Source organism: Danio aesculapii, chromosome 18 (assembly GCF_903798145.1).
Source record: "Danio aesculapii chromosome 18, fDanAes4.1, whole genome shotgun sequence".
Lineage (NCBI taxonomy): Eukaryota > Metazoa > Chordata > Actinopteri > Cypriniformes > Danionidae > Danio > Danio aesculapii.
Genome location: NC_079452.1, coordinates 43,708,471 through 43,724,354, shown reverse-complemented (window position 1 = coordinate 43,724,354; position 15,884 = coordinate 43,708,471). Strand labels below are relative to the sequence as shown.

At 34.8% G+C, this 15,884-nt stretch overlaps 1 protein-coding gene across 1 annotated transcript in view; it reads left to right on the top strand.

Annotated features, from left to right (window-relative positions):
* Window positions 1-15,884, top strand: part of swap70b (switching B cell complex subunit SWAP70b) — a 35,626-nt gene that overhangs the window by 1,777 nt on the left and 17,965 nt on the right. Inside the window, exons 3-4 of the mRNA XM_056478656.1 lie at window positions 8,093-8,266; window positions 11,005-11,232. Of these exons, the coding sequence (XP_056334631.1) occupies window positions 8,093-8,266; window positions 11,005-11,232 (402 nt within the window). The remainder of the gene's footprint in view (window positions 1-8,092; window positions 8,267-11,004; window positions 11,233-15,884) is intronic.

Sequence of the window (15,884 nt, the reverse complement as noted above, 5' to 3'; positions counted from 1 at the left end):
ATGATTTGGGTAAGCTAAACTGTCCATAGTGTATGTGTGTTAATGAGTGTGCATGGTGTTTCCAAATGATGGATTGCAGAAGGGCATCTGCTGCATAAAACAGGCTGGATAAGTTGGCGATTCATTCCATTGTGGCGACCCCTGAGTAATAAAGGGGCTAAGGCGAAAAGAAAATGAATAAATATTTGGATTTTCCCACATTTGAACTATTTGCATAGTTTATCTCTCTACGGACAATAGTAATTTGAAGACCATTCTTAATATTAACAGTACATGTTGATCCATGCACTTAAATATTGTAGTTGTTTTATGCATTTTCCTATCACAATGTTATGTTGATCCATACACTATATTATAAATATAGATTTAAAAAAAAAAACATGTTAAGAATTTTCTTTAAAAAAAGTGGTCATGGTGCACTAACCCTAATTTGACTAAAACAACTGGTGCGTTTAGAGCTAAAGTAAATGTTAGATAATGAAACTCTTCCGAGCACAAGAATTAGTGTTGACAGTATATGGAAGAACTGCTTTCTTTGTAATTTCTCATTTTCTTGTGCAAAAGGAAACAGAAGGGAGGGAAGAGATTTCACAATGCACCACAGAGCAGTTTACTTCTGACTTTTAAGACTCATTTATTTGCTTGTTGAAAGGTATAGTAGGCAACGTTAAAGTTTAATGCCCAAAATTCTGACAACGGAAAGTGAGATTATACCCTTTGCCTATTTTCTGTTTGTCTGAGGTTTTGTGTTTGGGGGATTTACATGACTAGCAACATATTGTCAGCTTTCTCTGGTCACACTTTTACCTCTAATTGTGCAGCTGTGTGACTGACCAAACACTCACTCCACCCTGCTGCAAGGAGACCCGCCTTTCCCTTTTCTTTGCCTTCCATTTTGACTTCCAGCCAAGCAATTTAACTTGTGGTCAGTGGGAGAAAACAAGTTACAGTGCTTTACTTTTTATAGTGTTACACTCAGACATTTACACACATAAACACCATTTGCCCACTGCATGAAAACGTACAAAAGCAGCATGGTTTTACATCTTAATTCTCATAGTTAGATGACTTGATTGTGCCACTTTGGGGAAAATTATGCCCCTACACATTTCTCACCCTTTCAGCTCTCTTGATTCCAGGAATGCATTGTCTATAAATTGCTCTGATGTCACTTGAGGAAGAAAAGAGCTCAGACCCACTTCACAAACATCAGACCGAAATAGTGACTCTGTCAAAAGTGCCTAGTGTGGTGTGAACCAATTGTCTAAATATGTTTTGTGGTAATGCTCTGCTAGAAACATGTTATGTTCAAAATTTAGTTTCTCATGCTACACTACCTGACAAAAGTCTTGTAGTCGATCCCAATTGTAAGAGCAACAAATAATACCTTTACTCCGTTTGGAAAAGTGACAGAAGGTAGATTTTGAACTGCATCCCAATCATCACGAATACTGCAGAAGAACTCCACTCTGCGGAGTGGATGGCAATATCAACAGCCTGAGGTATCAAGACGTTTGTGCTGCCCATTACATTACAAACTACAGGAAAGGGGCAAATTCCTCAGCAGGACAGCGCTCCTGCTCATACTTCAGCCTCCACATCAAAGTTCCTGTAAGCAAAGAAGGTCAAGGTGCTTCTGGATTGGCCAGCCCAGTCACCAGACATGAACATTATTGAGCATGTCTGGCATAAGATGGAGGCATTGAAGATGACTCCAAAGAATTTTGATGAACTCTGGGAGTCCTGCAGGAATGCTTTCTTTGCCATTCCAGATATGTGTGGATGCAGTCGTCCAAACTCATTGGAGTCATACATAATAATACTTTTTAAACATACATACATAATTCTTTTCCCACTGCACCATGACTTTATATTCTATACTGTACATTATTTCTGTTAAGTGACAAGACTTTTGTCTAAGCAAAGTCAGACCATACCGTTCTAATTAAATAATTAAAAATCAAGTCAAGATCATATTTTATTTTGGAAAAATAAGTGTAATCTAGAGGTCTTTGCCTTTCATATTAGCCACTTCTGATTGCAAATGATCAACTAGAAGTCAAGTTATTATTTGTTGTTCCTAAAACTTGGATAGGCGACAAGACTTTTGTCAGGTAGTGTGTGCCTTTCTTGAGACGATGGTTGAATAGTAGTCAATAGATTCATTTAATAAAAATGGACACATTATTTAGCAATGAAGCCATTTTTTATTAAAAACCATGAGAAAAGATGCTGTTGTTTAGAGCTTTCTTTGTCGTGAAAATCCTCCTGAAAAAAATACAATACATTTTTCATGATATTAAAAAATATTAACAATCTACACAAATGTTTTTGAATGATCAAAGTAATAAATGTTTCTTGAGCATTGCATTAGAATTTATTAAACGTGTGACACTGACACTATTTTAGTGTTTTTACGTGCACAATAATACACTCATAACGACCATAAAACATTTTATTGTAATAAACCATTTTACCAGGTGACGTGCAAATCATAACCTGGTAAAAAAAAAATTTAATTAATTTTTTTAAACAATGTGGCTATTTAGCAGTTTTAATTTAATTCGTTTAATTAAGTAACTGGAATAAGCAGGACAGGCTTATACAGTGTATTCACATGAACATGTTCCCAGATTACCTCAGAAGAACAAACTCAGTCGGAAGTATAAGAGAAGTCAGAAACTCATTGTAAGAATGGAGATGTCTGCAAATTTGTGCCAGTCTGTCAGATAAAATTGTTGACACCTTAATATTTTAGAGAAAGTAGTTAAAGTTTGCAGAAAGAAAGGATCAAAAGAAGCAAAATCAATGGTTGACCTTATCCACCCGCGACCCAACCATAAGTAAATATGCAGCCTATTTTTTTTGATTACCTGACCTGCGAATTAATAGCACCACCCACGTATATAACCGAGAAATTCTGTGCTCCTATTTTTCCCTTCCCATTCTTCGTCGTGAAGAATGGGGAAAAAAATTAAACATGCTAAACATTCTGCAATGGTGTCGTGAAGTGTCACAGACATGGTATTGGTTGTCGTGAACTGTCACATTACATGAGAAGAAATGATTGAATCTTGTGTCACGATGCCCATTTATCATTTATCACCCTCTGTCGAGGAAAACGTGCTGAAATCGTGACAAATTCGTGTGATCTGACCAGGGCTTAAAGCTGTGTAAGGATGTTTTTTTTTAATAATAAATAATTTCTTGCAACCTTTTTTGAAGGTTGGATGCACTTAAATCTATGGTAAAAACACTTAATTGTCTTGTGCACTTTAGCAAGCCATCAGTGTTTCAGTAATGCAGGTTAAATTGGGATAACACACTGTAAATTGATTAAGCCATGGCAACAAATATTTTTATCACATTAACTTATTTTAGGGTTGCAGCTGGAAGGGCATCCTCTGCATCTGGATAAGTTGGCGGTTCATTCCGCTGTGGTGACCCCTGGTTAATAAAGAAACTAAGCCAAAAAGAAAATGTATGAATGAATGAATAACTTATTTAAATAAGTTAATTAGGTTTCAAAAATATTTTACGGTCACTTTATTTTGATGGTCCATTTGTTACATTGCATCTATATGTCAACTAATTGTCATTAGATTATAAGTAGACTGTTAATCTATCAGTTTGTTTAGACCTTGAAAAGGAAGACAAATTAACACATGTACAAGAACATACTTTTGTAGGCATAAATGGTTTAAGAACATACACAATTACTATTTTAATGTATCAAGTAAATGAAGTCTTGATGAATAGCAGACTCCTAGTACTTCCTGTAGATTTATAGACTTTTAGCAGTGTACACAGTGTAATGTCACAGTGACGTCTTGGCATTCTTTAGTTAAATGTGCTAAATACTAAACACTAAAAAACATAAGTGAACACCATTCAATGCAGCTGAGATCCTACATGTGTAATTTACTGTATTTTTATTACTCCAGGTCTCTTCTTGCATAATAAAAAACTTAGAACTCAAATGAATCCATTCGGTTGACTTCTAACTATATTCAGTTTGTGTCATTACTTAAAGGTCTTTCCATATTTTAATATTCCATATTTGGTCCTCTAATATTGGACAAATTCCCTCAAAGGGTTGACTGCATGTATTCTGCTCTTCCCCACTATAAAACCTAAGCCCTTTCTTGCCCTCACGACCCTTCACAATCAGAGAAACCATGAAGCAGTTATTCAAACGCGTGATAAAGTCTATTTATGAATGTGATGGAGCCCGAGCTCCACTGAATACAAATGAACAGCTTCATCTGGAGAAGAACAGAGGCTCCACTGGCCACTCAGGTCTCCACAAGGCCCCTATTGTGAGTCTCCCGGAGAAAGCCGAGCACGATGGGAGGTGCGTGTGTGAGCGAGGGATGAAATCTGGCACATATACTCGCAAAGAGGAGCTGCTATTTCAAAACAAACATACTTACGCCTCTGCAACCGAGCGTGTGGATTACAGTGACGCAGTGTTTCTTGGAAGTTGTCTGGTTGCTTTTGTTGAAAACATTACTCCACCAGACAGTCTATAAATAGTGTAGGGCTATGACGGGTCGTTTGAGCAATTTGGTGTCTGTTTGTGAGTTTAATTTTGATGGGATACTCCATTTGTTTTTGAAATTGGCTTATTTTAAAAGTCAACTAGAGTTAAACATTTGAGTTTTACCATTTTTTAAATTGGATTAGACTATTAGTATCTTGCTCAAAGATTTAAAAAAAGTTTTGATAATTTTCCTATTTAAAGCTTGACTATTCTCTACTTATTTCCCAGTGATGGGTTGCGGCTGGAAGGGGATCTGCTGCGTAAAACATATGCTGGATAAATTGGCGGTTCATTCCGCTGTGGCGACCCCAGATTAATAAAGGGACTAAGCCGAAAAGGAAATGAATGAATGAATATTCTCTACTTATATTGTATACTAAGTCTTCCTATTTTCTTAGTTGTTATGGCTATGGCCTATACTCTCATTTTAGCATAAAAATTGTTGTCATATCATGGCTGCAGCAGGTGCAATGATATTACGCAGCACCTGAAAATAGTTCTCATCTAGGTAACAGCATTTGTGTAAAATCATTGCATCGCTGCAGCCATGATATGACAACAGAAATCCTTGTACAATACACTGGAATTGGAGTATAGTTTCTATTGATAATCCTAGACAAAGATTTATTTTTATGTCATGTACCTTTAATTACATTCCTGTCAACCCTCCCGTTTTTGCCAGGATTCTCCTGTAATTTTCCAGTCTCTTCTGCGATCATCCTGTTTAAGTATTTTCCTGTAGTCCTCCAGTATTTTTAATCTTTCTATGAAAATTGAAAGTAGCATCAAACAACCAATCTCAAATGTGTGTCTGTATTTACAGTTGAAGTCAGAATTATTAGCTCCCTTTGATTTTTTTTTTATTTTTTAAATATTTCCCAAATGATGTTTAACAGAGCAAGTAAATTTTCACTGTATGTCTGAAAATATTTTTTCTTCTGAAGAAAGTCTTTTTTTTTTTTTTAAGAACCATTTAAGGTAAAAATTATTAGTCCCTTTTAGCTATATTTATTTGACTGTCTACAGAACAAACCATCGTTATATAATAACCATAACCTGCCTAGTTAACTTAATTAACCTAATTAAGCCTTTAAATGTCACTTTAAGCTGTATAGAAGTGTCTTGAAAAATATCAAGTAAAATATTATTTACTTAATTATAATTACAAAATATTTGCTGTCATCATGGCAAAGATAAAATATTAGAAATGAGTTATTAAAACTATTATAAATATTATATTATATACTATTATAAATATATATTATAAATATTATAAATGTGTTGAAAAAAAAATCTTCTCTCCTTTAAACAGAAATTGGGGAATTTACAGGGGGGCTAATAATTCTGACTTTAACTGTATGTGTATATATATATATATATATATATATATATATATATATATATATATATATATATATATATATATATATATATATATATATATATATATATATATATATATATATATATATATAAATATACACCGAATTCTTTCAAGCTTAAGAGCAGCAACCATTTTAGTCAGCCATTTATGAAAAGTATGTGTCTTCCGATCCATCAAGATCACCCTTTTAGTCACGACCATACTAAACATAATAGACATTTGCTGATTATGTGACCATGATAACACAGGGTCAGAGCATCCAAACAGAGCTAATTTGATATCTGGACTATTGTTTTCTCCTCAAACATTTGAATAAAACTGAAAAATATTCTACCAAAACTCAGAGATCTCAGGCCAAAACCAAAAAGAGCTCTTGCATCTGTCACATAATGGGGAAACCGAAGGAACAATTTTATTGAGTTTAGTTTTGGTATAATGTAGCCTATGTACCACTTTAAACTGTATGAGTTGTAATCTTGCATTAATAGAGCAGGTGTGAAGGCCCTCAGTCCCAGGCATCATTTGAGATGTTAATTCCAATATCCTCTTCTGATCAGAAGACACAGCAAATTGGCAGACAAACAAAGAAACAAACTGTGTCACAAAATGTTTGGCCATAGGAGGTTGACACAAACGATTGTATATATGGTCCGGTGACAATTCCTGAAACTCAGTAAAAAATGTTTAATGTAGTGGTGCACCTGTAAATAGCAGAAAAATGGTGACTGGGAAAGATAAAAAACTTTGTACAGGTGTTCAAATGTAGCAAATTTCCCATCTATATAAAAATCTGTGGTCAATCCTTTGCTTCTTCATTGTGAAAATATGTTATCTGACTGGTCAGGTAAAAAATTATTATTGTAACAAATGAGCATTTGCACTGAGGGCCATGTAATGTTCAGTGCATTCTTCGTTTGATTCAAAATTTAAATAGAATTGAGCACAACCATATTTTTACATTGTCTCGAATGTGATATAATTGTAAAAGCTGTTCAAGAGAATTAGGCTTTGCTTTTGATTTGGCTTGAATATAAAAATGGCAGCATTCACTTCATTTCCATTAAAGCTATGTGTCGACCGTTGCCCTTCATATAACTTGATTTAATTTCTGTATAGGCCATTCATTTTATTAGGCAAATTTTTATTTTCATCATTTTGTAATGTTTGCTATGTATTCTATCACTTGAGGCTAATTTCCTCCCCATATTTGTCATGGCTTCTACTAGGCTTATATACAATTATACTGCTCTGAATGAATTGATTAAGGAGTTTGGGGTCATTTTGGGAGATGTTGTGTTTATCCTGTATTTTTACATCCCAATGTTGACAGGTATGATGTAATTACAGAAGATTCAAGCTTTAAATACGAAAATGATCCAAACACTTTGGTTATTTTTGAGCGAGATGCTAATGGTCTAATCCAATTCAATGTAAAGCTAAGCTAAGCTACGCTAAAAGTGCTCCTGCTAGACTCAGAGACCGGCTGAATGAATTAAAAAATGGTAAAAGTCAACTGTTTAACTCTTGAGGAGTTGTAAAAGGAGCCTATTTCTAAAAACCTGAGTGTTCTTTTTATGTGTAAGATCATAACAAACGAACCAATTACATTGTTATTTAGATATTTGAAGATTTAACATTTCTGACAGCTGTAATAATTTGCTGCCCAAGATGAAATGTTTATTACTTAGGCAAAATGTGTGTCTTGCAGAGCACAACACACATTTAGTACTACCTAATTAGAATTTATCCTTAATGTTTAAAGTCATAATTAAGTTTGTGTTTAATCAGGTTAAAGTTTGCTTTGCTGAAATGTTTTGCAGTTTTCCCAACAGAATGTTCAGCACTAGTCAGATGGGCACTGGATGCAAACTGTGCCCAGAACGCTCTAAAAGTATCCATGGGAACTTTAGTTAAGTACTGAGGGAAAAACTTGTCTTATTTGCAGTGTTGTGTGTGCCTTGAATAGGTTTTGGGCCTTCTTTGCACTTGTAAACCTGATTCAGGACATTTTATTCATTCTGATCTTTACATCAAATCTAATTAGAGTCGCACCTATCTGACACCTTGTTTTACACAGTTGTCGGTTGGCCTCTGTCCAGTATTTTGCATTTCTCCATTCCATAAGGTCTCATGATTGTGAATGAATTGTTGTTTTTTCCCTGCAGGTTCAGGACAACTTTGACCGAATTGATTTTAACAGGATGTGCTGGACTCTGTGTGCCAGAAAAAACCTCAACAGAAACCACCTGCTTATCTCAGATGATGATGCCTTTAAGATCTGGTGCATTTTCAACTTCCTGTCTGAGGATAAATATCCACTGGTCATGGTCTCAGAGGAGGTGAGATGGATAGCTGTATTAATGGTACATATGGTGGCACAGTGGCTCAGTGGTTAGCACTGTCGCCTCACAGCAAGACAGTCTAAAAATGGGGGAAATGACGAAATAATTTGCAACACTGGCAACCAAAATGCAGTCAGTAAAATACTGATTGTGTTTTCTAAGTACATTTAACATACAAGAGACTGAATAGGATAAAGGTCATTCATTCATTCATTTTCTTTTTGGCTTAGTCCCTATAATAATCCAGGGTCGCCACAGCGGAATGAACCGCCAACTTATCCAGCACATGTTTTATGCAGCGGATGCCCTTCCAGCTGCAACCCATCACTGGGACACACTCATACACTTTAATTCACACTCATACACTACAGACAATTTTAGCTTACCCAATTCACCCATACCAAATGTCTTTGGACTTGTGGGGGAAACCGGAGCACCCGAAGGAAACCCACGCGAACGCGGGGAGAACATGCAAACTCCATACAGAAATGCTAACTGGCCCAGCTGAGGCTCGAACCAGCGACCTTCTTGCTGTGAGGCGACAGCTCTACCTCTACTTACTGTGCCACTGCGTTGCCTAGGATAAAGTTCCTATAGTTAGATTTACTTAAAGTGACATACAGTTACTATAGTTACTGTCCCATTTTTTATCATTTTTTTATACAATCTCAGCTATACAGTAGGAAATAACGGGAAACATACAAACAAGTAATATACTGCACGATAATACAGTCAGACAAGGAGCTAAATGTGCACCATAGATTAGACAATCAGGAGAAATTATTAATGCAATGCCAAAAAGAATGGTCTGAAAAAGAGAAAATATCCAGTGAGTGAGAGTTCTGTGGGTTCAAACGCCTTGTTGATGCCAGAGGTCAGAGGAGAATGGCCAGACTGGTTCAAGCTGATAGAAAGGCAACAGTAACTCAAATAACCACTTGTTACCGATGTAATAACTGAGGTATGCAGAGGAGCATCTCTGATGCACAACACGTCCAACCTTGAGACAGATGGGCTACAGCAGCAGAAGACCCCTCCGGGTTCCACTCCTGTCAGCTAAGAACAGGAAACTGAGGCTACAATTTGCACAGGCTCACCAGAACTGGACAATGGAAGATTGGAAAAACGTTGCCTGGTCTGATGAGTCTCGATTTCTGTTGCAACTTTCAGATGGTAGGGTCAGAATTTTGCATTAACAACATGAAAGCATGGATCCATCCTGCTTGGCATCAACAGTTCAGGCTGGTGGTGGGGGTGTAATGGTGTGGGGGATGTTTTTTGACACACTTTGGGCCCATTAGTACCAATTGAGCATTGTGTCAACGCCACAGCCTACCTGAGTATTGTTGCTGACCACGTCCATCCCTTTATGACCACAGTGTACCCATCCCATGTACCCATGTCAGAAAGAGTGAATCATCTCAGACTGGTTTCTTGAACATGACAATGAGTTCACTGTACTCAAATGGCCTCCACAGTCACCAGAACTCAATCTAATTGAGCAGCTTTGGGATGTGGTGGAATGGAAGATTTGCATCATGGATGTGCAGCTGACAAATCTGCAGCAAATAAATAAAATATTTCCCAATATTTACATATCTTCTTGCGAACACAGTAAAAACAAGAACAGACTTTTTAAAACCTTCTTTCCTGATTACTACTGTAGTTCCTATTTCCAGTCATCGGTGATATTCTCATGAAACCAGATTATTTTTATTCTACACTGCTTCTGTTTTATATACCTCTGTCAAGTTCTCTCATTCTGATTTGATTGTGAATGAGATTAGTCTTAAAAAGGAAGTTGCTAGCTTGCTGTTACATGGCACTGATATTTCTGCTCTTGCATATTAAAGAGGGAACTATACTGAAATCAATACAGTCCTTCAGAGATTTTATCTAGTTTAACCTGTTTAACCTGAGGTCAGTATTGTTCAAAATGCCATATTTAACCCCTGTTTCACACTTGAAATTAAGTAACAGAGTTAGCACTGCGTTTACATGGGATTATGAAATGCTCCAGAGTTTTGCAATGATTGTGATGCTATGCATGTGCATTGTGAAACAATACTGTTAACAGCAATTGTCTGCCACTTTTAACAGTCAATGTGCATTATAAATAAACAGGTGTTTTGCCATTTGAAAGTGAAGATGTCAAATTGTGATATGAAATATATATAGGTATTTTTTATTACTTAAATTTTTATTGAGAACTTTTAAAAATTTTACAATACAATATTTTACATTCAAAAATATAAAATGTTAAAATATTCAAACAAATACAAAAATAAATAAACAAATATATAAACAAACAAATAAACATACAAACAAATAAATAAAAAATAAATAAATAAATAAATAAATAAATAAATAAATAAATAAATAAATAAATAAATAAATAAGTAAAAAAATCAACATTGGGGGTTTACATTGTTCCGATATGAAATATTTGCGTGATCAAGTGTATTCAGATTGTACGTTACAAGCATCTGCTTATAAATCCCTAGGATAATTCCTTAACTCTGGGTAAGTTGAAGCAAGATAACAGTTAATCTGGGGGTTTACATTGACACTCAGGCTTAACTATTTGATTTTAAGTGTAAAAACCTTCAAGAGGGCTTAGAGTGCATCCAAGCAATACAATGCAATCACTGTGCTAGTGTTGTTGCACAAGAATAACTAGCATTTAACTAAAATGTACATTTGATGTACCATAAAAGTCTGTTCTCTCCCCCCAGATAGAGTACTTCCTTCGAAAACTAACAGAAGCCATGGGCGGCAGCTGGATTGAGGAGAAGTTTGAACAGTACAAGCTCCAGCTGAGCAGCAAGCACCAGTGTCTGAGCGTGTGGGAGCTGATCGAGCTGGTGGGAATGGGTCACTTCAGTAAAGGCATGGACCGCCAGACTCTCTCCATGGGCATCACTGAAGTGTTCCACGAGTTGATTCTGGATGTGCTCAAACAGGTAAGAGGACTACAGCTCTAGTATTATTAACTGTATGCACCGTACAGGGCATGAACAAAGCAAGATTCAGCTGTCAGTTCACATTTTAGTGCTTAAAGGTCTCATGAAGGGCTTTGAAATATGTAATTTTATTTCATGTTTGACATAATCTCAACTGAAACAGGAAGAGAGGATGGGACATAGTGTAGCTCCTCCCCTTTAAAACAAAACCAGCCAATACTGTTTTTTTTTATCATTGCTTTGCCAGTGAGAGTGGTTGAGCTCAAGTGCATCAGATGAAAAGTAGATGAGAAGCGTCTTGAAGGGGGCGGGGCATGTCAGATACTAGAGAGCATTTGATTGGTTATGATTTGATGAGAAACTGAAGTATGAGGTCACGTGATTTAAACCGTTGCTCCATTTGGGCGGAGGTGACAAACTACAAGCTTTATATGTTTATATCAGTTTTATATCTTATAAATGTGAATTTTGCCACTGTTTTGGAGCACACTAGCTTATAGATATCCTAAAAACAAACAATACTGATACTAACGCCTAAAACACTTTATTTTAATTTTATGGGACCTTTAATCTTGTTCTGTACACACATAGTTTGGTAATTTATGACAATTACATACACATTTACAGCTATTGTGTGCAGATTGAACCAATCCTTTTGTTACTGATATTTTTAAATGGTTATCAGACATGTCTCTCTCTTTTAGCATGTGTCGTACAAGAAATCGCAACGAATGAATTATGTCTTGACCCATTAAGGTTGCCAGATCTAACAATATAAAGTGTTTTTGGTTCACTCGTGGTGTATAAAATGTGGTAGCTTCTTCATTTTGGTGGCTAAATGTGAGGATTAGTACATGCATGTTATCACATAGCAACACTCAGTGGTTAGCACTGTCACCAAGTCCAAGACATGCGGTATAGATGAATTGGGTAAGCTAAAATTGTCTATAGTGTGTGTGTGTGTGTGTGTGTGTGTGTGTGTGTGTGTGTGTGTGTGTGTGTGTGTGTGTGTGTGTGTGTGTGAATGAGAGTTTGTGGATGTTTCCCAGTGATGGGTTGCAGCTGGAAGGGCATCTGCTGCGTAAAACATATGCTGTATATGTTGGCGGTTCATTTCGCCGTGGCAACCCCAGATTAATAAAGGGACTAAGCCGAAAAGAAAGTGAATGAATGAATGTTATGACAGCATATGTAATAAATTGTTGGTTTTGCATCATCTTTCATCATTTTGTTGCCTCATTCTAGCAATTACAAGACATTTCTGTTTTAATTTTCAACCCTAAATTCATAATATACATTTAATTATTATATATGCCCTTTCCCGAATCTATTTTATGTATACATTAAAAAAAGTGATATTGTGAAATATACAAATAATTTAAAATTAATTATTACTAATTGATTAAATTTTAAAATGTCATTTATTACATTGATATAAAGCTGAATTTTCAGCATTATTACGTCAGTTCTCAGTTTCACATGATCCTCCAGAATTCATTCTAATATGCTGATTTGGTAGCATTTATTATTAATAATGCTAAAAACATTTTTTGTCTAATGTTTTTATATTGTTTTTTTATTGGTTTTAATGAACATACAAACATAAACAAAAAGAACAAAGGCAGGGGTATCAGTAGTCAAGTATAGCAGCAAAAGTCAGAAAAAAAATCTGATAAAATAAAATAAAATAAAATAAAAATAAATAAATAGATGAACATACAAACTGAATACAAAAAAATCGTGATACACAATTAAAGTTATGTTATGATTGAATAAGGTCACACACATTCTGAAAATGCATCAGAAGTGTTCAGAGAGTCAGAGGTTCATTAAAGGCATCCATATTTTTTGAAAGGCATCCCCTTTGTTTCTTAAGTAGTATGTATATTGTTCCAAGAGCATTGTTTCATTCAAGAGTTGTATGAACAGTTCAAATGTTGGAGGTTGGAGTTGGAGTTGGTTCCAATTGAGCAAAATGCATTTTTTTGCTAGATATGAGATGATGCAGAGTCTCTTAATAGAAGTAGGATCAAGTGTCTTGTTCAGTTCTGTACCAACGAGGTATGGTGTGGGTGTGTTGTCCAATTGGATTTGCAAAGCTTTGGCTGTAAAGTCCTGTACTGCTTTCCAAAAAAATTTTAGCTTTTTGCATTCCCAAAAAACATGCATGATTGATCCTGAATAGGTTTTACATCTGTGACACCTGGATGATACATTGGGGTACATTGTGTTTTTATATTTTTTAATCTTTTACAGGATTCTTTAAATAGCAAGTTCATAGAAGCAACATTTATTATAAATACAAATGTGCTGTATATTTTCTATCTTTCATAAATTTAAAGCATCATTACTGATTAAACATATAAAAAAATCATATTTGAATGACTGTAGATCAGAATTTAAGCATCTTTTTCTTGATTAAAAATGATCAACATATAGGTCTCATTGTTTACTTTCACACTTTACTTTTTGAACAGTAAACTACTCTGCTGTTGCAAACTAAATTGCAAAGTTTTGCACAAATTCTTTTTTAAATGAATGTAGAAAATCTGGTTTGATATAATCAGTGTTTTACTGGTTGTCGCCAAACCTGTCACAACTTAAAATAGTTCTTACCTGTAATGTTAATTTATTTACAGCATGTAGCCTCTATGAATTATGTGAGTGCTAACAGTGACCTTTAGTAGACTGACCAGCAGTCATGGTGATATCAGCTGCCTGTGTATTAGGGTCTGTATATTTTGGAGATCTGAGGACAGTGTCAACAAAGCACACTGGCATCAGTGTTGTTTTCTGCTTTGACTATGAATGAGAGAGAGATTGGTGCCAAGGCCAGCTGTGCAGCCACAGTCAGGAACAGATACGGATTAAGCAAGTCATAGGAAACTCTGGCTTGAGCAGGATGTAATTCTCACATGGCGTGAAATGCACAGTTAGGCGCTGTTTACACCTAGAATTAACATGCATTTTGGTTTCCCCTCTGATCACTGCAGAATTACACTGAAAACTTGGTTTGTTTTAGAATCATGACTGATTAGAGAACATTGTGCTTTTTAGTTTTTTCCCCTTCAAGTCTATGACAGGTGACTCGGAAGTTTAAATACTGCTGGCTAGCTTAATTTAACATTGCATGAAATGTTTAGGACTTACTACATTGGTTAGAAAGTTTTACTGTTACCAATTTATTGATAATAAATTAATTAAAATGAATAAATTAGTTATTTCATTTGTAAAGAGAGTCTAATTTAAATATTTGTTAATAAATTTAAATGTAGATAATAATGTAGATAATTTTCAAAAATATAAACGGTGTCTTAGGAACTTATAATTAAATACTTGTTTAAAACATGTTAACCCTTAAATGCAAATATAATAAATATAGGGACTATATTCATTGCCTATGGGAATGTTAGGTGATCCTATTGGCGCAGAATCATAGCTCAAATAAACAACATTTTTGGCCTGTACAAATAGACCCTCTGTCCCTTCTCCTGGGTTTTCCTTGCAAACTGATTAGGAACAAGTATGAACAATGATTGTTCTGCCCGTTAACTTTTGCTGCCTGGAAGAACCTTTTGATGTCATGGATCAATGATAAACCCTCTTTCATGAAAGGATGACATTCAATCATTCAAGAGACCATTCCCCTGTAATATTTAACATGTCTTAGCCACCCCAAAATTGATATATTTCTTCGCACACGGAATGACATGATGTCCTTATGGATAATTATTCATGTGTGTTCTGTTTCATCAAACTTCTCACTGGTCCCGCCATATTCCATTGTTTGTAGCACAATGGTTTATGGCTTATGCAATATGTATATTTCTGTATATGCAGTTTTGTTTTGTGTCAGGCATTTCATGTTGTATTTGTAGTTTTGTTTTGTGTATGTCCAAAAAATATACAAATAAATAAAAACATCTAAAAAAAAAAAAAGTGTTAACACTTTAAAATAATGGTCCATTAGTTAATGTTAGTTTATGTATTTACTAACATGAACAATACATTTATTACAGTATTTATTCACCCGTTAATGTTTATTGTTCATTCATGTTAACTCAGAGTGCATTAACTAATGTTGACAAGCACAACGTTGGATTTTAATAATGCATTAGTAAATGTTCAACTATGATTAATAAATAATGCAAGTAAAAATATATTTATTTATTTTCATTTATGATGTTTTCAAGGCAGAATTGATAGGGTTTTAACATTTATATACACATTACTTTTTAACATTTAAACTTGATTAACAAATATTTTATAACATTGAAAGGAATTAGATTGAATGTCTTTAGAAATGAAATCCTTACTTAATTCATTTTAATACACTTATGATCAATAAATTGGTTAAATCAACTGAGAAAACATTCTAGTGTGTTTAATGAAATGATTAACAGAACACCAATTATTTTATAAATGAACACATTCTAAAATAAAACATGTATTTTATACAAAAATATGCTATTCAGGGATTTTATTAAAATATCTTATTTATTATTGTGGTATTTGTAAATACACAGAGTATTCTTTTAGTGTGTGAATATAAAAACGAGACAACAGAAAACAAAAATGGGAGCTGCAGCTTTAGTTTTTGCACCTTTGAATGTAGAAGCTATTTCCCTTTTTTTTCTCCTTCAAACCAAAGT